General features: G+C 38.8%; 2 protein-coding genes across 7 annotated transcripts in view; both read left to right on the top strand.

Annotated features, from left to right (window-relative positions):
• Nucleotides 1-22,987, top strand: part of cdh6 (cadherin 6) — a 224,831-nt gene that overhangs the window by 184,682 nt on the left and 17,162 nt on the right. The gene's annotated exons all lie outside the window — the stretch shown is intronic.
• Nucleotides 95-22,679, top strand: si:ch211-267e7.3 (ADAMTS-like protein 2). 6 transcript variants are annotated; one of them, XM_023290719.3, is made up of 20 exons: nucleotides 97-312; nucleotides 3,493-3,582; nucleotides 4,415-4,518; nucleotides 8,590-8,665; nucleotides 8,780-8,882; nucleotides 9,209-9,354; nucleotides 9,432-9,555; nucleotides 9,975-10,055; nucleotides 10,306-10,481; nucleotides 11,384-11,741; nucleotides 13,296-13,364; nucleotides 13,538-13,841; nucleotides 14,166-14,266; nucleotides 15,146-15,272; nucleotides 15,522-15,735; nucleotides 16,590-16,745; nucleotides 16,891-17,061; nucleotides 18,396-18,572; nucleotides 19,546-19,699; nucleotides 20,401-22,679. In XM_023290719.3, exons 1-20 carry the CDS (start codon nucleotides 220-222, stop codon nucleotides 20,544-20,546), a joined length of 2,970 nt encoding a protein of 989 aa, XP_023146487.2. In that variant the 5' UTR covers nucleotides 97-219; the 3' UTR covers nucleotides 20,547-22,679. The 6 variants fall into 6 exon arrangements, with proteins under 6 accessions (XP_035813356.2, XP_054870248.1, XP_023146487.2 ...); XM_023290718.3 differs by having other exon boundaries at nucleotides 98-312; nucleotides 20,398-22,679; XM_023290722.2 differs by having other exon boundaries at nucleotides 155-312; nucleotides 3,498-3,582; nucleotides 20,398-22,679.

Below are 22,987 nucleotides of genomic sequence, written 5' to 3'. Positions count from 1 at the left end.
TTTTTTTTTGAGTAATGTTTTTTTTGGGGGGGGGGGTTCGTCCTGTCGTGTGTGGCGTGCGCGACCTCGTGTGCGTGTGCGCGCCGGGCCCAGAAGGCGTCGCTGCATCAAAAAGGGGAAAAAGGGGGTCGAAGGAGGAGGAGGAAAGAGGGAGAGAGGGGTGAGGAGGAGGTGAGGGCAGGGGAAGTGTTGTCGGTCGGTGCGCGACATGAATGAACCATGTTGGGTAACGGAGGCTTCGCTCTCCCGGTATGCTCCTTTCTGCTGCTGCACCTCCCGGTTCTCCCGCTAACCAGCAACTGGCCCGTTAAGGTAAATAGCTCGCCGTTTGTTCACCATTAGAAGCCGTGTGGGGCTTTTTAGTTTTGCCCCCGTGGAGGGTAAAGTAACTTCACAAGTCTGTCGTCTCAGATTCACCGTTAACGGTCCGGTTTTCTAATTAACGCACCGGAGCTCGTGTTTTTAACCGTTAGTTTGGGGCTGTGGACTCTCATAGCTGTTACCGAATGCGGGAATGTCACTGCTCCCCTTCGGCGAACCTCCTGGAAAAGCCGATACTCTGAATTTACCATGCTCGGATGCACAGGGAATGAACAGCTCGTAAAACCGCTCAGATGTGTTTACATGATGCTAATAACCGGTGTTCAGGGAGAGAATCTTTTCCAAAATTATCCTCTGGGACTGAACATTATTATACAAGCTGAACCTCAACTCTCCTTAACCCTCGTGTCGTCCTGTGGGTCAAACTGACCCCTTTTAAAGTTTGAAAATGTGGAAAAATATATTTTCACAGTGAAAATTCTGACGTCCACATTTTCAACATTTTCAGGAAATTTTTGAACTTTTTTTGGTGTAAAAAAAAAGAAATGTTAAAAATGTTTCTTTAAGATGTTTTTGTGAATGTTCTTAAAGAAACATTTTTAACATTTCTTTTTTCCCACCAAAAAATGCTCAAAGATTTCCCAAAAATGTTGAAAATGTGGACATCAGAAGTTTCACTGTGAAAATTTATATTTTTTTCCACATTTTCAAACTTTTAATTTGTAAAACCTTCAAGAAGAAAATTCCAATAATTCCTTAAAAGTTTCCCTTAAAAGTTTTATTTAAAAAAAATCCCCCAAATTTGGCAAGAAAATTCTTCTAAATATTTTTAAAAAATGAGTAGAAATCTTCAATCGGAAGGAGTTTTGTATTGCAGTCACTTGCAAGCACTTTTTAGGGGCAAAGAAAAAGGGTTCATCAGATAAGAATCGTTTATTTCTCCCCACGCCAGGGGAAGTTCACATCGTTACAGCAGCTATGTAACGATAAACATAGTAATAGTAATAAAATATAATAATAGTAATAATACTAAATCATACATGAGTTTACGTGAAGATCTACTTCAGACCGGAAGCTGTTTGAAATGGGAAATACAGGTAAAATAAGCATATTGAGTAGGGATGTCCAATAATATTGGCTCGATATTGCCATAAAAATGTAATATTGGTCAGTATTGTTATCGATGTTTTTGCCTGTCATGAAAACGATAAAATTATGCCTGGATTTCGCCGGCATTTACCGACTCATAGAGGGAGGGAGAGTGTCAACTGTTGTTTGAGACAATTAAAGAAAAAAATACAGCTTAAATATGTCTTTTTTTCCATAAGTTCAGTTGAAGTAGTTTTCTTATTTTGCTTAGACAATGTTTCCATCTGAAAGCCTTGTTGCATCTGAGAATGCATCCAATGGAGCATCACAATAAAATGAGGCCTGATGTGTTAATTCCACCACAGGAGATACGTGATGTTACCTAGAATTAGTTAAATAGCCCATAGATATCAGAATCAGTTCATATTGGAATTAAAAATTGAGAGTTGGACAATATCGGCGTATCGGTTATTGGCAGAAAAGACTATTGGACATCCCTAATATTGAGTGTATGAAGCTGCCTTTAGATTGATTTAAGCAGTGAGCTCTGCAAATAAATCTGGAGAGTTAAATGCAACATTAAGAGGTCAACAATAGGAAGAATCACATTGAAAACTAAATCAATCGAGCACTACAATGTGTTTTTGTAATAACATGGATGTGGTGCTTAACCCTCCTGTTGTCTTCATTTACAGCACCAAATGAAAAAAAAAAATCCCAAAATTCAGCAAAAAAATTTCTGAAAATTTGCAAAACCTTCAGGAAGAAAATTCCAATAATTACTTCAAAGTTTCCCTTAAATGTTTTTTTTTTAAATCCTCCAAATTTGGCAAGAAAATTCTTGTAAATATTTTTTTTTAAGAAATAAATAAAAATATTCCAAAAAAATCCTAAAAATATCTAAAGTGATTCCAGATATATCAGTAAAACTTCTAATATTTTCTTTAAGAACATGCTGGATTTTGGTTGATTTTTATGTGGATGTTCTTAAAGAAACATTTTTAACATTTCTTTTTTCCACCAAAAAAATGTTCAAAGATTTCCCAAAAATGGTGAAAATGTGGACATCAGAAGTTTCACTATGAAAATTATATTTTTTTTCCCATATTTTCAAACTTTAAAACGGGTCAATTTGATCTGCAGGACGACACGAGAGTTAAACGTGTCGCCCCACCAAACATACATACATAGTCAGCAACTATTTCTGTTTTCAGCTCGCAGGACTCTCAGTGTTTCAGAGTGTGTGTTTGTGTGTTGAATTAGCCAGAGGGTAATCTGACAACGTGAGCAGCTTGTGTGGACTTGTTTAGGACCCTGTTGACAACACAGCAGCGGGACTTTGGGCCTTGTGTGACTGTGGTTCATGGTTGAAGGATTAAAAAATACCATTTAACTGAGACTTCAAGCAAATCACATCCGTCTGATGCCTGCCAGTTTTCTTCCGTCTGCTTTTACAGCTCAATGTGGGACTGTGTGGATCAGTAGAAGATTGCTTAATGAGTTGATTCAAAGAGCATCAGGTTGCCTCCATAAGACACAGGAACAATTTGGTCTCTTTTGTTATTTTTAAATTGCACTTTATTTGTCAAATAGTTTTTATTTATCAAATGTAAAAAGCTGAACCTAAATAAGTACTAAATATGCTGACTAGCCACTGAATATGCGATGCTGCTTGGAGGAAAGTGGGATGAAAATGACATTGTTATTTCTACTAGCAAATCACAGAGAAAGTATTACATAGAAAATGTATTATTCAAGTAATTGCTGTACCTATTGGCCTGTTACATATACATGAAACAGTATGGCTGAGCTATTTAAGAGAAATCAAACTGTCTTCTTAGCATACAGAAAAAAAAAACCATCCAGTACAAACCCAAAACTCAGACAAGACAAATCCTCATGCAGCGTTTTAAAGGGTCACTTCAACTAAATTTCTATTTATAAGTTATCAATCAGTGTATCCACTTGTATGCACAGTAAATATGTTCCATGCTTACGTGTGTGTGTGTGCGCGTGCGTGTGCGTGTGTGCGTGTGTGTGTGTGTGTGTGTGTGTGCGTGTGTGTGTGTGTGTGTCTGTCAGGACAGAAGTGAAGGGAGGGTGGAGCAGCGTAACGTCCATCTGCAATCACACAGCCACAGCAGTCAGAGTGTCAAACAGATGAGCAAAAAGGTAGTAAAGTCACACAGTTTTTAGTCTTTTTCTTCATCTTCTTTTTATGGTTTCTGTCTGACTTGTCATCTTTGAAGGTTTTAACTTTTTGATGTCTATCTGTAGCTGGGGTCAACAGTTAGGTTAAACCATAACACTTGTTTTTTACTGGAGTTTTTTAATAAGGTAACATACAGTCATGGCAGAGATGCAGGTATCTTGTTTGACTTTTGTTTTTTTTGTATCTCATTGAGGTTTGTTTTTGCATTACATTTGAATGCAGAAGTAATCTTTTTAATCAGTAAGTGATGCCAGAAATTGGCAAGAAAAGACTCAGTAATGCAGTGACGAGCTTCATATATGGTGGACTGCTATTAATACTGCTATTAATGTTTTAGTAACAGGTTATTTGTGTTACACTGCTGCCTATTTGTGCAGTAATAAAATTATTAGACATTACAAATTTTTTTTAGGCTTTACATAAGCCTTGTATTTGTTTTGATGTCTAAAATAGACATGTAGTTTGATGCAAAATATAAAAGAAAAACTTGAGTTCTAGTAATCGGTCCTGATTTGGCCCAAGGTCGCTACGTGTCTACCACTTCTGTGCAGGTTTAGTTGAAGGTGGTTAATGTTAAGTACAACATGCACCATTTACACTCTTCAACCAGCACAGCGGTGGCGGGGTTATGCCATCATCACAGGTTTTTCATTTATGAGTGTTCACCTGTCATGGCTGATTAAGAGGCAGCACGGTTTTATTAACTCTCCTTAGCTCCAGCATCCAAACTGAAACCTGAAATCTTACACCTCTGCTTTTTCTAAACCCACTGCCCTGTGAATGTTCTCCCAGGAGGAGGTGTTCCAGTGGTGGGGGGAGTGGTCCAGCTGGTCCTCCTGCTCCAGGAGCTGTGGAGGAGGAGTGAGGAGTCAGGAGAGACACTGTCTCATCCAGAGGTACTGGGTTATAAAAACGACCACATAAATTCTTGCGAATGTTACTCTTCTTTCTAAATATTTAGATTTTTAAACACAAATGCAGTCATAGTCTCAGGCGCAAGCATTTGTAAATGTGATTGTCTGTGGAAGCTCAAACCAGACTCAGATCTGATGTGATCATAAATTGGAGGGATAAAGCTGACATGGTGGTCAGCTGTGAGTCTGAGATGTTCCAAAACACATGTATTCACCATGTATGTCACCCTAAATAATCTTGTTACCTTTAGACAATATCCTGTTTATAGCTGAATTCAGGTTTGATTTATGTTGAGTGGAATGTTAGCCATGGCGGTGTAGTGAGGCAAAAGCTGCTGCATTTTATAATAAATTATTGCTTTTTTTGTGTTGTTTAATTAATTAAAAAATAGGTCATTTAAGCACTGTCTATAGAAATGCTCCCGATGAGTACTGTGAATAGCTGCTACAGCTTTTTTGCCTGGGGTGTAAAACTTTAAATCTCCTCTCGTGTTAGATTCTGAGCAATCCTAGCACTGTATCAGGAGATTTCAGTAAATTATTGAAGTTAAATGACTGCATGATGATCAAATCAAATGTATTTCAACAGCATCTTTAAACAATCTGAGTTGAATAAGTTCAAAAAGCAATCGGTTTGTAAATGAGACTAAAATTGTTAAAAAAAAAATATTAAAACATGGAAAAAGAGAATATCTAATTTTAAGATCAAAATTTAAGATAAAAAATATATAAAACATAAAAAATTAGGACTGTTAATAGCTACCAAAAGCCAATGAAAACATGTACAGCTTGAGATTATTCTTAAAAATATCAATAGACGACGAACTTTCATTTGCAAGAAGAAACCTCGCTTTTTAGCATTGCCAATTATAGACTCTACTTTAATCACATTAAAACTGAACATACATAGCACATCATTACTTTATGATTAAAGGTGGCCAAAGTAAAAGACATATTTACACTGTATTCTTTATTGAGTAAACAGAACTTCTGCTGTGCCAAAGAGTGCTTGCATGAAAACCCTGATTTTTACCAGGTTTGCCCACTACAGTAACAGCGTGTGGAGCAGTGAGCAGAGGTCTGGCCACGTACAGCAGGAAGTTGGGTAAAGCGTTGACAGAATGTGTGTGTTTGTAGCCGTCTAGTTTCATCTGACCTCCCTCTGCCACACCGGCGGAAGTTTCTGTCAACCGAGATTAACAGGACTCTGCCCTTAGTGTTGGCCCTCTGTCTCCTCCTTTCTTCCTCCTCTCTTTGTTCCTTATTTTCTCCTCTCATTTGTCACTTTTACTCCTCTATCCATTTTTAAAACCCCACATCTCTCCTGCACACCTCTTTTTTTCCCCATACTCTTCTCCTCCCCCTCTTCACCTCCCTTCTCCTTCCTCTCATCACCTTGCACCAATTAGAAGTGACACTCTCTCATAGTGACCTCCCGCTCACCTCCTCCTGCTGTCTCTCCTTCTTTACTGTCTAAACAGTGGAGGAGGATGGGCTGAAGAAAGAGAGTGTTGGGGGTAGTTAACATGGTAATGAAAGACAGATGCATTAACTCCATGCTGGAGTTCTCTCGGTCCTTCCACGCAGAGTAAGAATCCTGTTAACCACAACTACAGCACTCTTAGAACTTTCTCTCAGTACAGCTGCTGCAGACAGATGTACCTTGTTGCTGCAGAATGTTATTTTGAAGTGCTGAGACCCTTAAGATTTGTTTCTTTCAGCTGGTGTGTAAAGGATTCTCTACCTCTCTGCTGTCAGAGTTCAAACACCTTCACAAACAACTAATGTTCTAATGTTCCAAACACATGTACTTGCTAGTACACAACTACTATAGTAAACACAGGAGTAATAGAAGTCAATAGAGGGTCGTGACATTTTTACGGCAGCAGTTTCATATCCATGTATCATATATTAATTATACTGAGTGACCACAATATTTTTGTCTTATTGGGGACATTTAGTAACCATATTTCCACTCTTGTGCCAAATCAGAAGCAAAAAAAGAAGATAAAAGTGAAGGCAGATGACCTTTTCAAAATGTAATAGTCTTTCTCAGTATATTCTCATAGGGACGCTGACAGACTTAATACGGTTAATAGGTATCATTTTAAAGCTGCATTAGCTGTTTTTTTGTAGCCATTTCGAAAACCTAAGCTGAAAGCACATTCCTGACATACAGTATTACCAACATTTGCAACTGTTAAAGGAAAAATTAGATGAAATAGTTCCTTATTTATACATCCAACAACATATTTCTCTGTGCTAGTTTAGCCCTTTAGTTTTGGTTTCCACTAGGGATGTCTGATATTGGCTTTTTTTTGCCAATAACTGATATGCCAATATTGTCCAACTCTCAATTTCTGATTCCAATATCAACCGATACCGATATCTATGGGCTATTTAACTAATTCTAGGTAACATCATGTATCTCCTGTGGTGGAATTAACACATCAGGCCTCATTTTATTGTGATGCTCCATTGGATGCATTCTCAGATGCAACAAGGCTTTCAGATGGAAACATTGTCTGAGCAAAATAAGAAAACTACTTCAACTGAACTTATGGAAAAAATGACATATTTATGCTGTATTTTTTTTTCTTTAATTGTCTCAAACAACAGTTGACACTCTCCCTCCCTCTATAAGTCGGTAAATGCCTGTGAAATCTAGGCATTATTTTATCAATTTTCATGATAGGCAAAAAAAAAAAAAGATAACGATATTGACCAATATTACATTTTTTTGCCAATATCGGCAATTAGGGATGCCCCATAATATCGGCCCACCAATATTATCGGGCATCCCTAATTTCCGCTACCTTTGGGAGAAATATCTACATCTTTAGCAGCAAAATGCTCCTCTGTGTTCACTATTTTTGTGTCTATCTGATGTTTGGGACTATACAGGTAGTGAAAGCATTTCCACTATCACCAGATGAAAGCAGAATGTGGGCCATGAAACCAAAACAAGAAGCTAAAAGAGTCTTCAGACCTCCATTAATTGGATAGTAGATGCAGAGCTGGGTAATAAATCTCTGTACATTTGTCACTACAAGTGAGAACTTTTACATTACACATTTAAAGTTCACCAAACTTGAAAAAAACATTTAGTGCAGCTTTAATTCTAAACATGGTAAGAGTAGTCAGCGTATAAAGTGAGAGACAGTAATGTGGAAACATCAGTAATCCCTGAAGCACTTTGAATGTGATGTGTGAATTTGTGCCAAATGTCTGAGAAGTGTATATAAGTACTGTTTGCGCATAGCGTCCTAGCTGCTTATTACAGAAACAAGCCCACTTGTCATTATGAGCACTAAATGTCACTGAATCACTGTTTATTCTACAAAGAAGCAGCAGTGGGTGAGTAGTCCTGAAAACTGTGTGGGTGTGTTGGACTGGGAAAAAGTGGTTCTGGATGGTAACATTTTCCTTTTCCTTTATTTCAGACATTTCCAAAAACCCAATAAGCCTCAATTTTGAGGTTTATTTCTTACAGTAACACACTTTCATTTTTATTTTTTTTTAAAATATTGTGAGACTGTCTAACACTTTTGCCAAAAGTCTTTCGTAAGTGCTCAGTTATGTCGAGATCTGGTGACTGTAAATGCTGTGGCGTATGATTGAAACCATTCTCCTACTTATGAAGCCATTCAGCGAGCCCTTGTGTCGTGTATTCCTACTTGTAGTTTGCATTTTGTAGTAATAGACCCACTACAGACCGCTCAGTCTCTGCTGTAGTCAGCAAACAAGCTGCTACCCCGTTACTGGATGAGTAGCAATGAAACCATCAGCAAAGTTGGACTGTTGAACTGAGACCCTTTGAGCAGAAAAGACAGAATAACATTGCTTTTTCTTATTAAGTTGAACATTATGCCAGAACAACCATGTGAGAATCAGGATGGTACCTCCCTCTCCTTTGTAGATGAAGGAAAAGACACCTGTACAAGTTATACATGATGACAACTGACTGCATTATTTTGTGATGCAGTCCTTGTAAAAGCATGTATTAACTGTATTGCATTCTTTATCGTGAACACTATCTTGTCTCTATTTCAGGTTGTCCACCACCCAGAACGTAAACAGTTCATATTGTGTCGGCTCCCCTAAACAGTACCAGCTCTGTCCAAACCCGGTACGACACCACACCCATACTGATTCTAAATAATCTAATCTAAATAAGTAGAAAACAATAAAATGTACGTGTCCTTTTTCTCTGTGTGTGTTTGTATATTGTTGTGTTTTCCAGCCATGTCCCAGCCCCAGTGTCAGCTTCAAACAACACCAGTGTTCCCAGTTCAATTCTAAAGCCTTTGGAAGAAGATATTACCAGTGGATACCGCTTTATCCAGGCACAGTTTTATCTGTCTACCAGTTAATCTTTACCTGTCAGCTAGACCATATACATTAACATTCACAACTTTCATGCATCCATTCCTGAATAAGACAGGCATCCTCTGGTAATTCTATGAAGTATTATTGTATTATTGTCATGTTTCTGACTCCAGCAGATGTTTCCTCTTTTACTATTTTCAGCATTAGGCAGCTTTGCATTTGTGCAATCACAAATTCTAACCAGATGTAACTAATTGAATTTTGTAGACTTCATTACACAGAAACCCTATATTGTGATGACAGTAAAGTAAACATTTTCTTAAATATGTAATTCCCTGTGTAGCTGATTACATCAGCATCTCCAATAAGCCATGTGACCTCCAGTGTACAACCATCAGCGGTGAGCGACAGCTGCTGGTTCCTGCCCACGACGGGACCTTCTGTCGGGACACTAAATACCACGGAGTCTGTATAGAGGGGATATGTCAGGTAACCCAGCCAGGATATTATTATACAAATAAATATATTCAGTACCATTTTTGGATTGAATGCCTCCTCTGCTGCAGCCCGTAGGGTGTGATGGGAAGCTGTTCAGCAGCAGGACAGTAGACAGATGTGGTGTCTGTGGAGGCAACGGGACGTCATGTCAACGCATCTCTGGATCCTACAGGAAGGCACTCGCACAGTTAGGTAACACACACACAAACACACATGTAGACAGATGTGCATACACATGTAAATCATGATTCAAGTCAAGATCTGGTTCACTCACAAGTCAGCTGCTGTGTTTAAAGGAAGATCTGGTTTGTCTTAAGCAGCCCTATTGTTAAGTGTCATTTGCAGGGTTCTAGCAGAATGTCTTTACATAGACCCCTAAATTCATGGCATAAATATACTATAGCTTCACATTTCCATATTGCAATTTGACTTTTACTGTCAAGTGCAAATTTGTGACTTAGGTGAAGCAGCTGTGGAGAAGCTACAGTCATGTGATGCATCCTACACCACAGATAGTTATCTCAGTGTCCCAACAGAAACACTTTGTTTTGTTCCACAGTTTTGGATCAACTGGTAAATCTTAAGTTTAAAGTGTGTGTTTTTGTTATCAGGTTATGTGTTCATCACTAACATCCCAGCTGGAGCTTCAGACATTCAGATCATAGAGAGACACAAGACTGAGAACATCCTGGGTGAGAACCTACAACTTCCTTAAGGTCAATATACTGAAGTTGAAATAAGAGATTTATGTCACCGATACAACTGGAACACTGGTTCTGTGATGTTTTTGTAAGAAATATATCTTTCTGATTTTATTAATTAGCTAGCTAACTACTGTCTTATGTATTATTTAGCAATGCTGTGTGTGTATGTATGGATTCTGTACCAGTTTTGAATATCACTGTTTTAGTTTTACTTCCTGATGTTTTTCCTTCTGTCTAGCCCTGTCAGATGAAGCGGGACATTTCTTCTTCAACGGAAACACTGTGTTTGACAATCCTCAAAACTTCCATGTGGCGGGAACAGTGTTCAAATACCGACGTCCAAGCAATGTTTTTTCTGACGGGCTGGAATACATCATCGCACAGGGACCCACACTGCAGGGCCTCAACGTCATGGTAGCACAACGATGCATGCACTCAGCTGTTTAGTGAGCAGAACCATGTGGATCATTTTTAGTTTTTAACCCTCCTGTTGTCCTCATTTACAGGCACCAAAAAATATTGTTCCCTTGACTGAAAAAAATCCAAAAAATCTGCAAAAGTATTCCCCAAATTTCTGAAAATTTGCAAAACCTTCAGGAAGAAAATTCCAATAATTCCTTAAAAGTTTCCCTTAAAAAAATGTCAAAAACAAGACAGAATGACAATAACGAGACACAAAATGAAAAAAACGAGAAACAAAATGACGAGACACAGTATGACTAAAAGTAGACACACAATGACAACAGCGAGACACAAAATGACAACAAGACACAATATGACAAAAAGTAGACACACAGTGACAACAGTGAGACACAAAATGACAAAAACAAGAAACAAAATGACAAAAACAAGACACAAAATGACAAAAACGAGACACAAAATGACAAAAATTAGACACAAAATGACAAAAACAAGACACAAAACAATAAAAGTTTTATTTTAAAAAATCCCCTAAATGTGGCAAGAAATTCTTGTAAATATATTCAAAAAATGAGTAAAAATCTTCCAAAAAAATCCTAAAAATATCTGAAGTGATTCCATATATATCAGTAAAACTTCTAATATTTTATTTAAAAACTTTCACATAAAAGATTTTTTGTGAATGTTCTTAAGAAGCATTTTTAACACCTAAAATGTTCAGAGATTTCCCAGAAATGTTGAAAATGTGGACATCAGAAGTTTCACTGTGAAAATATATATTTTTCCACATTTTCAAACGGGTCAGTTTGACCCACAGGACGAGATGAGGGTTAAGGAGGCTGCATGTCGTTCCAGTATGAAGCAGTAAATCAGTCTAATTTTCTCCGTGTGTGTAGTACTACAACTTGAATGGGAAACTCCCTCACATCACGTATGAGTACACCGTCCCTCTCAAGCCTCACGATGTCACTGCAGCAGAAGGCATTGCTACAGGCCCCGCCCATCTGAACCTCACCTTTAACGAGGTAAACGAGGATGTCAGAGGGGATGAGAGCAGCCTGGTGAACCACAGCAGAGGCGTCCATCACTACAACACTCAGGAAGACGAGGAGGAGGAAGTGGTGTGGGAGATCCGGACACCCAGCCCCCCTCCACCAGTAGCCATTTTAGTCTACAGACCAGCTGATGTCACGAGTCACATCTTCACCCACAACAATGTGGAAGAGCAGGGACCTCCAGCACCGTCCGGATACAGTGAGTGACATTATCTGATAACTGACATCTGTACTTGTTCTTCTAAAACTGTCAACACACAGTGTGTCATTTAAAATATATCCAGGAGGTCCTCGACTTACGTTGGAGTTATGTTTCTACAGATTGATGTAAGTCAATTTTTGCCGTAAGACAAAACTCCAGCAAAAATGTAAACAAAGCCGTTCCGTGCATCACGATATCGATGAGTTCTTAGGAAAAGTCATGAATGCCAACGACTTTCATGCATGTATGAATCGTTTTACTAGAAGATAACAGGATATGCTGCACAGTTTTTACAACTTGAGCATTTTATTGTAGTGACCCTCTGTGATGAATGAGTGAGACTTTATCTGGTTCTCTGCTGGTTTATTGAACCTTCACACAGGCTACTGTGGACCGTAGCCAACGCCAGAATAACTAGAAAAACCCCATAACTTAGCTCCAGAATTAGCCACCGTTCCCAGCTCTCTCTACTGCTGACTCTTAGCCAATCAGAGGTGAGCTAACTAAACATGGCACGTTCACTGACATCAGGTAAATCTGAAACTGAACAATAAACACTGAAACCTCAACATTAACAACAACATCAGTCCGTTACAATATCTAATTTCACTTCCATGGAGACGGCTTTCCTTTTCCTTGAAGTGCTGCCATCAGATGAGTCTGACTTATGCTGGGAGCCATAATGAAGGACAGAAAGTTAGTGAATGTAGCACAATCCCAGGTGGTGTACAACCAGTAAATGTAAAAGAAAGCCGTCTGATAGCGCCGCGTGACAATATATTTGTTTGCTCCGCTTGTCAGCTAGTTCCACGTAATCAGTTCCAACATAACGACGAAACGCTGTAGGTCGAGGACGTCGTAAACCAAGGACCTCCTGTATATAGAAATTGTAATCCTGGTAATCATCCTTATTTTACTGAATGTACTGGTAATCTGACTGTGTTTATTGTCCTGGAACTGTAACAGAGTACAGTTACCTTTATTTTGTATCCTATTTAACACTTAGCTTGTTTCTCTGTGGGAAACCGGCTGTCTTGTTTGAGTTTTTGTGGCACGCTCTACTCTGATATCACACCCACGCACATTGTAGCTGATGCTGGATTATTGGATGTTGGTATTTGAGCTTAAAAATTTAATAACAACATATTCTTTCTTCATAAACATACAGCATAAACAAGCATTTTCTTTAGGACCACTTTTGTATTCTTTAAAGCACTTTAATCTAAATATGCATATGTATGTAAGACTGGGATTAGAATTGAACAATAATCTTGGGGATACTGCCTCTAAATAATCTGAAACATATATCCTTACAGCACTTTCTCTTTGCTTACTGTCAAATATATACAACAATAAGTCTTAAAACTTACATATGAGCTCATCATAAATTAATATGGTCAATAAATTATCACGGCGGATTCATCTGTCCAGCTCTAAACTGGTCTAACTGTTTGACAGATTGGGGAAGTTACAAATATTGACTGACAGCTCAAACCAGTGCTTTCAGACACTGATCACTTCATTGTCTCTTTTCTTGCTCTTTTCCTTCAGAGAGTTCCTCCAACTCAGTTGATGAACCATCCACTGCTGATGACAACACACTGCTGCTCTCATTCCCAGGTAGAAAAGGCAAATTAGGTCTTTTTTCAGAATATTTTTTGTTGAAATTTCTAAATGAAAGTAATACATACACCTAAAATTGTTGTGTTTTTGCAGTATGATTGACATATTATTTCATAAAACGAGAGAATGTTGTGGAAATTCTTCATTTATTTGTTCATGTTCATCCACAGGTAGTCAGAGTGTTCATCCTGCCGCCCTGCCAGATGATGCTTCCTACGTCCTACTGGAGGATTTACATCACAACCAGACACAGTCCAACACTCACACCGTCAAACACACACTCACCGATTCACAACCACAAACACATGCAGAGACTCTGGCTGCCTCAGATACAGAAGGACGCGTGGAAATCCACCTGGACACACTCACAGTTACCGACACACACTCTGTTGCAGAAACACAAACCGACACACACACCGCCATCTTAGTCCAGCTGCAACAGGTGTCAGCCGTCCAAGCTGCCAACACAGAGAGGTACGAGGCAGCAGCTGTAGAGGAGAAAAGGCCTCTGAATGCTGCTAGACACAATTCACCACATATCTATGTCTCGTGATGTTCAACAGCTTGAATTCATTTATTCAGTGGTTCTCATTTATAAAAATATCACTTAAGAGAAACTGTTTATAGATACTTTCCTCAAATAAATCTAGATTCTGAGCATCAGTCAACTATTTTAATGACTTTGCAGAGACTTGTCTGTGGGTCTAGATGTTCCATTAGTGGGTTTAGATAAAATGAACTGGAAATTCTCAGCTTTCAGAAATCTACCTGACTGTCTCCGTCTGTCTTTCCCTCTAGCAATGACTTTGATGTGGGCCTGGACCCAGATATTAGTCTGGCAGACATGTATCGCTGGAAAGTTTCTGCTTACGCTCCATGCAGCTCTACCTGTACAACAGGTAACCACATGTACACCAAGCCCTCCATCAGAACAATACATACATTTATTCAGATTTCTATCTGATGATGCCTCTTGAGAAAGTTACTCTCCTGCAGCCAAGAAAAACATTTTTGTCTGATTGTCTGGTATTCTTAGTATATGTTAAAATGCAAATCAGAACATATGAGATCACAGTTTTATATATTTATTTAAATGTGTGTGCTTGGTATCTCAAACTACAGTTAATAATAGTGACACTTCACACTGCAATCCCAGTTTTGCCTCAGTGGTGAAACTGACTTCAGCACAGATTATGACTACTGATGCAAATGGAAAGCAATAAAAACCTGAGGTTCAGCTCTTACATTTGAAAAGATTCTCTGGCCTGATGAGTCTAAATCTAAACTGTTTGGGTAAAATTCCAGCCTATATGTCTGGTCGGCGTTAGACACTGCCTATCACCTGGTAGTACCATGAAGCATACTGATGGCATGGGGGCTTTCTCAACCGCTGGAACAGTCTCATAGGGCCAAAATCAAAGGGAAAATATATGCAGCCAAACACAGACAGGTTCTTCAAGAGAAAAATTACATTATTTCATATTGAATTAAGGATCTGAGTAATTTTGTAAATGAGAAATTTCAGTATTTGTATCTATTTAAAATTATATTTACATTTCAATAAAGTGCACTTATTTATGTTGCGTTTTCTGAAACACGTTTCCTGTTGTTGCTGTTCATCATTTTCTTCTGGAACAGCACAAACTGTTATTCTCACATTCATTCTACTACCTGTGGACTGTATCTGTTTGGCATATTTATATAGCTAGTGCCTAGCTTGAATACCAAACGCTCTCTAGGTTCTCCATGTCACCACTGTTTGTGTGTATTTTTTACAGGTATCTCCACCAGCTACGCCCTGTGTGTCCGCTATGATGGTACTGAAGTGGATGACAGTTACTGTGACTCTCTGACGAGACCAGAACCCACTCATGAGTTCTGCACAGGAAAGGAATGTCCTCCACGGTACTGATCCAACTGATTTGACACAAAATGTACATATATACAAAATTAAATATATCAGGTTTAATACAGTTTGATTTGCAAATGGCAAAGATGTGATGATTAACCAGAAACACAAATACATTTTAGATGACACTCTCTGAATCTGTGATATCATATTTAAAAATACAGTGTGGGCATGCTTGAATCTGTTGGAACTTCAACCTTCCTTCACATCTTAGTAACTGCACCAACTCACCACTTTGTCTTCAGATGGGAGACCAGTGGTTGGAGTGAGTGCTCTCGAACCTGCAGTGAAGGCGCTCAGTATCGGACCGTACGCTGCTGGAAGATGCTGTCGCCCGGCCTTGACTCTTCTGTCTACGATTCTCTGTGTCTGTCGCACGACCTCCACAAACCGGCCAGCAGAAAGGTCTGCCACGGCCAGAGCTGTGGACCCCAGTGGGAGGTTTCAGAGTGGTCCGAGGTAGGACGGAGTTCACTTCCATCACATCCAACCCTGAGGAGCAACAGCTTGTCTTTTCTGTGGGTTTATTCTAGACAGACGACATTTATTCCAGATAATGATTATTTCAAACAGAAGACAATGATTGACCGAGTCAATACGAAAACATCTGTATTTTAACAAAACTCAGATATTCATGTGAACATTTAAACAGATTTTGCTCACTATTATTCTTCCACACTGGTCATTAAAAGATCCTCTTACGACATTTGTGATGCTAAAATTGAAGCTATTTAGACAAATCAGGTGGCTATATTCCATAATTCTAGCTTTTTTTAGTGCTAAATCCCCTCTTTGCATTTCCCTAGATAGTGCTTACCTTGTAACTAAGACTGAATTTTATACAAAAATGACTAATTTCAGAAGATATCTACTTGATTTAGCTAAACAAGAAGCCTCATAAGTACCCGCCAAACCTTTTACAATGTTTTTAGCAAAACCAGGACTGTAGATTTTCCCTTCTATTTCTTTCACTGAAAGTTCATTGAGAAGGGATTTCTCAACATGAGACGGAGGAAAGTTTCAGTGCTTATATGTGTCTCTGAGTATTGCCTTTAGATATAATTAAAAAATGCAGATTTTGATCCTTTAAATAACAACCCAGCAGAATTTAAATAGACAAAACGTACAAACAGAACAGCATACAATAAATGTGAAAAAAGCAGTAATTGTATTGTGTATGTTGGTAGGTAATTTCTGACCAGATTGCTCGTGCATTCTTCATGGTCGTTAATTATAGCCCAAGTTGGTGCCAGTGTAGCGGTAAATATGAGCGTAGACGGATAAATAAAAGTGTGTTCCTGTTTGTCTATCAGTGCTCGGCTCGTTGTGGCTCTCGGGGCGTCCGGACTCGAGAGGTTCGATGCTCCATGGAAATGAAGCTGTGTAACGAGTCCTCTCAGCCAATAGAGAGTCAGGAATGTGAAGGCCCGCCCTGCGACAGACGATGGACAGTTTCTGATTGGGGACCTGTGAGTTTTCCGGTTTACTGCACATAAATCACTGAACAAAATTACCTTTGATCAAACCAGTAACAGCAGCCCTACACAACTATGTCATCACTGTAGTTTTTTTGTGTATATCAGTTCAATAGTGAATGTCTGTGTGTTGTGGCAGTGCTCAGGTGTGTGTGGGGAGGGGAGGATGGTGCGTGCCGTCACCTGCCGTTCATCAGGTGGGCTGGTGATGTCAGAGGAGCAGTGCGACCAATCACTGCGCCCGCTGGCCATCTATCCATGTGGTGACAGAGACTGCGCCCCCCACTGGGTTGAACAGGAGTGGCAACAGGTAGCTGTGGGTCATTTTAATGGTCTTTGACAACAGCTAAACTTTTAACGACTAGTAGTTTAAAGATAACAGAATTCCATCTCGTCCATCTCAAATCATCAGGGACTTTCTGCTTGACCATTTCGGATTTCTCTGATTTTCTTGAAACTTTTTTATCATAGACTGTCAATAGTTAAAATGGTTATTTTAGATTGATTTGGCAAGAACTTTCTGAGATTTCTACAAAAAAACTAAACATTTGACTCTCATTCAGCAGGTGTGTTTGCACATTGAAATTTGAAGCTATGTTTAAATGACAACATCTCAGGAACTCCATTAAAAATAAAAATGGAAATCTTCAGTGTGATTTTTCATCATGTTATTTATTGGGAATCTCAATTCGTCAAGTAAATGAAATAGTCTCTGATTATGGGTGAGTTAAATTAATTTAAAAACAATTAACTGGTCTTGAAAAGTCCCATCTTTGAGCACATCAACAAAAACCACTCAGTTCAGCTGGTGATGTTTTCTGAACTACATGTAGGACAAACAGGCTCAGGAACAGTTTCTATTCATGGTCCATCAGACTCCTGAACTCCAAACACCTTCTACCCAAATGCACAATGTCACTTTTTGCTGCTTTCATGCAATTCCATAACATATTTATCCTAGGCTACTGGTTCTTATTCCATTTCATCTACCTCCCATATTGCACATATCTGGCCTCCTTTGCACACGTTGTCTTTTTTAATATTGTTTTGTTATATATGTACATTTGATTTTATTATTTAATGTTGATATTTTATTTCTTATTGCCTGTTGTTGTGCACCGTCCAGCGGAAGCTATTTAAATTTTTGTCATGCCATGTATGATGACAATAAAGCCATTCTAATTCTAATTCTAACGTAGTTGCAATAATACAAAACAATATTTTTAAATATGAAATAGTTGGTCACACAATCTAGTTATTTATGATAAACTTTCATAATTGAATAACCCGGTATGACACAAAAACAAATAGTAACCCAAGTAGAACAGAGAGCTAATTCTAAATCAATAACATGATTACAAATAACAGTTTCAGGCTTTTATCTTTAATAATTCTTGAGATATTGGCAATCCCACAGCTTCAAATTTCAGTGAAAAGTGCTAAAAATGGGTCAACAGGCAATTTTTAAAACAGTTTTATCTCAGAAAGTACTTCATATAGTGAGCTCAAATTTCCCAAGCATCTTTATAAATGTTCATACTTTGTACTATAATCGGCGACAGTCGAGCAGAAGTTGCTCTAAAAATGTGAGGGTTTGCTGTGCAGTTAGCTCACATGGAGTTGTGTTTATCTGTCGTGCTTCAGTGTAACGCTACGTGTGGTCGCGGCGTGCGGCAGCGTCAGGTGGTGTGTGTCGGTCTGGAAGGAGGCGTGTTCAAAGAGTTTCCAGACAGCAGCTGCAACCAAAGTAAAAAACCAGAGATGAGCTCCTCCTGCTTCCAGAGACCGTGCTCCAAGTGGTTCACCACATCCTGGTCTCAGGTAACGTCACACCTCCAGGCTAATGCATCAGCCAGTACGAAACCACAGTGAGCTCAGAGAGTCTGCAAGTGTCAAGTGAGGTCAGTTTTTGTGCAGTTTCACAAATTTGCCTCACAGTTTGCACAACACACAACACCATCTGTCCTAAGAGAATCATTTCACAAAAATATAAAAAAACTTTAATGGGAAAAATTGATAGAAACCTCAGGAAAAGCAACTAAAAAATGATCGGTCTTCTGAGATGGAAAGATGTGATTTTATGTATGGACAGACAAACGACATCGTAGATAGACAGTCATTATGACCAAAATTTTTGTGGATTGTTATCGTGGATATGATCCACGTAAACATCAAGCAATTTCCAGGTATCACCAAACAGCCTCGTGACCTTTTTACTCGGGATGTTCGATATTATCGGCCCGATATTGGCATAAAAATGTAATACCGGTCAATATTGTAATCAGGTTTTTTTTGCCTATCATGAAAACTGATAAAATAATGCCTGGATTTCACCGACAGTTTTCTAAATTGTACAGTATAGCTGCCACATTGGAATAGATTCATAGAGGGAGGGAGAGTGGGAACTGTTGTTAGAGACAATTACAAAAAAAAAAAATCTTTTTTTACATAACTTAAGTTGAAGTAGTTTTCTTATTGAATGTTTACATCTGAGAATGCATCCAATGGAGCATCACAATAAAATGAGGCATGATGTGTTAATTCCACCACAGGAGATATGTGATGTTACCTAGAATTAGTTAAATAGCCCACAGATATCGGTATTCAAAAAAAAAGGCAATATTGGACATCCCTACTTTTTTTTACCTGTACAGTGTTTCAGAGTAATTTTAAATTTTTTTTATAACTTCCTGTTTTGTAGGTCCAGCTATGTTTGAACTGAGAGTCTGTAGGCCTGATCATCAATAATGTGTCCAGAGAAACTGAGCAGTCCTTTCCCCTCCTGCTCCCTCAGTGCAGTAAGACCTGTGGGAGTGGCGTCCAGGTTCGAGAAGTCAAGTGTTACCAGGGGGAGGAGCTGGTAACCAGGGGCCACAGCTGCAACTCGGCCCTAAAGCCAGAAGCCAGACAGAGCTGTGAGATCCAGAGCTGTCCGACAGAAGCTCCAGGTACAAAAACAAACGCTGATGCAACATTTCAGCAAACTTTCAGCTCCGCCAGCAGAGGATAAAGTACCTCCTGGATACGTCATTGTGAGAAAGTGTTTTTCTGCAGTGCGTTAACCCTCCTGTTCTCTTCATTTAGAGGCACCAAAAAATATTGTTTCCTTGTCTAAAAAAAAATCCAAAAAACCCGCAAAAAAATTAACCAAATTTCTGAAATTTTGCAAAACCTTCAGGAAGAAAATTCCAATAATTCCTGAAAAGTTTCCCTTAAAGGTTTTTTTTTTTTTTTTTTTTTAAAAGCCTCCAAATTTGGCAAGAAAATTCTTGTAAATATTTTCAAAAAACGAGTAAAAATCTTCCAAAGTAATATTTTCTTTAACCCTTGTGTCGTCCTGCAGGTCAAATTGACCCGTTTTAAAGTTTGAAAATGTGGAAAAAAAAATATTTTCACAGTGAAAACTTCGGTTGATTTTTTGTGAATGATCTTAAGAAACATTTTTAGCATTTTTTTTTTGTCCACCAAAAAATGTTCAAAGACTTCCCAAAAATGTTGAAAATGTGGGCATCTGAAGTTTCACTGTGAAAATATATTTTTTTCCACATTTTCAAACTTTAAAACGGGACAATTTTGACCCGCAGGACGACACAAAGGTTAAAGATGTCAGCAGATCTGAATCATTCTGATTTTTGTGTTTATTTAGCAGCGCCGCCGGCAGCATCAGTAGCTGTAGACGACTCCTGCCAGGACAAGCCGACGGCCAACTGTGCCTTGGTCCTGAAGGTGAAACTGTGCTCCCACTGGTACTACAGGAAGGCCTGCTGCCAGTCCTGTAAGGCACCGAGACCCTGAAGTCTGAACTGTAACCTCTCACCTCAACGGCAACCACTGGTACCAAAGCTCACACTTCATTCTTATTGGTGCTACACGAAAGCCTGCTGCTAGCAACGTAAGGCCTTCAGGACATCAACATTAGCCTCATCACTGATGTCAAAGGCCAACATGTGGTCACTGTATTACCTTCTACTCGTCAACCTTATCCTTTCACTCGTGTTCCCTCCTTTTTAGGTTGTACTATCAGCACTACTAAAGATAAAAAGTCTGAATTACTTCCCCTTCCTTCAAGATTCATTCCATATTCTAAAAGCTTTACCCTGTTCCATGTCACAGAGGGATTATACAGTCACCTTGTGTTCACCCACCGCCTCTTCCCCAGACAATGTGAAGATAGACTAACTTTATAACACACTGGGACACACTTTCTAACAGATAAAAGCAGCAAACTGGTCTTTTGATAAACAACCAGTTTTATTTTATTCCTGTTCCTCTCTTCACCACTGCAGGTCTGTATTCTATCCATTCCCTCACTTCTTCTTAAGGGGCTAAAGAAGGTCCATCCAAACCACACTAAAGCCCTGAGGCAGCTTTGTTGTCACTGTGGCAACAGATCAGGACAGAAAACAAGATGACTGAGCGTCCTCAGCCTCGACCCGATCCTGTCCTGCTATTCAAACACAAACCCATACAGAGAGTTTGGTCTGGAGGTTTTACTGCTGCCATGCTGGTGGAGCTACACTCGGTTCTTACTTGCTCTTTTTCTCCAACACAGTATTGTTGTGACCAAACTGCAGCATTTCTCCTAAAACAAAAGCATTCTAATACATCCTGTACTCAAAATAAACTTAAAAACAGAAAGAGAAAATAGTTTATTGCCGTTTGTATCCAGACAGCCACTAACTCTAGCAGGCAACATTCTTTGGTAGATAAACTAAATATAGCAGAAAAAGGACATTCATTTTAACAGACACCAAGCTGGATGGAAACACATCAACAGAAGCTCACAAAAGACATAAAAACATTCTTTAGAGCTGAAATTAATCTGATGTTTTAACCCTCCTGTTGTCCTCATTTATGGGCACCAAAAAATATTGATTCCTTGTCTGAAAAAAAAAATCCAAAAAATCAGCAAAAAAAATTCCCCAAATTTCTGAAAATTTGCAAAATCTTCAGGAAGAAAATTCCAATAATTCCTTAAAAGTTTCCCTTCAAAGTTTTGTTTTTAAAAAAGACAAAACTTGGCAAGAAAATTCTTGTAAATATTTTCAAAAAATGATTAAAAACCTTCCAAAATATCCAAAAATATCTAAAATGATGACATATCAGTAAAACTTCTAATATTTTCTTTAAGAACATTAACATAAAAATCAACCAAATCCAGCAAAATGCGCTGGATTTTGGTTGATTTCTTATGAATGTTCTTTAGAAATTTTTTTTTTAACATTTCTTTTTTTCCAAAAAATGTTCAAAGATTTCCCAAAAATGTTGAAAATGTGGACATCAGAAGTTTCACTGTGAAAATCTATATTTTTCCCCACATTTTCGAACGTTGCAGCAGGTCAATTTTGACCTGCAGGACGACACCAGGGTTAAATGTAGATTTAATAACTTTTATACATAGGAAGCAAGAATTTTCTTCCTGAAGGTTTTGCAAATTTTCAGAAATTTGAGGAATTTTTTTGCTGAATTTTTGGATTTTTCTCAGACAAGGAAACAATATTTTTTGGTGCCTTTAAGCAGGAGGGTTAAACGTTGGCGTGTTCCTTTAAAACTAAACAGTTGCTTTTGGAGAAATCCAGTGTGCTTCTAAAGAATTTTCAGGCTTGGAGGAGCTTCAGGCCTTGGAGGAGCTTCAGGCCTTGGAGGAGCTTCAGGCCTTGGAGGAGCTTCAGGCCTTGGAGGAGCTTCAGGCCTTGGAGGAGCTTCAGGCCTTGGAGGAGCTTCAGGCCTTGGAGGAGCAGGACTGTGCTGCTGAGACCAATGTGGCTGCCAGTAAAACCTGTTGGGGCTAAACTGTCATCTAGCGAATCCACTGTGTAACGGGGCCTGTCGTCTCCCAGAGCGTTGTTTACCTGTTGTTACTTTGCCCACAGAGCTGCTGCAGTTTTTTGTACTGTATCGCACATAAAGAATAAAAGATCAGCTGTTTGTGTTTTGCATCTGACCTCTGATTGCTGTGACCTGGACTGACCTGTACTGCCGAATGCCTGGAGGAGATATCTGTTGGTGGTTTTAAGAAAGAGGAGAGAAACTATTGAATAACAAGGTGTACAGAAGTGAAAAGCTTAAATTTCACTAGTTTCCAGCTTAATGGTGGAAACTCAAACCAAACATTAGAGACACAATGGTAAATACTGATTAGCATGAGGAGGCGTTTAGTTGTGGGTACTAATTAGACCCGAAACCCGACCTGGGACCTCTACTGTGTTTGTGAGCGTCAGAATTTACCATTGTGT

Source organism: Amphiprion ocellaris, chromosome 10 (genome assembly GCF_022539595.1).
Source record: "Amphiprion ocellaris isolate individual 3 ecotype Okinawa chromosome 10, ASM2253959v1, whole genome shotgun sequence".
In the NCBI taxonomy this organism is placed as follows: Eukaryota; Metazoa; Chordata; class Actinopteri; family Pomacentridae; genus Amphiprion; species Amphiprion ocellaris.
Note: the sequence above shows the minus strand (reverse complement) of the source record. Positions and strands in the feature narration are given on the sequence as shown.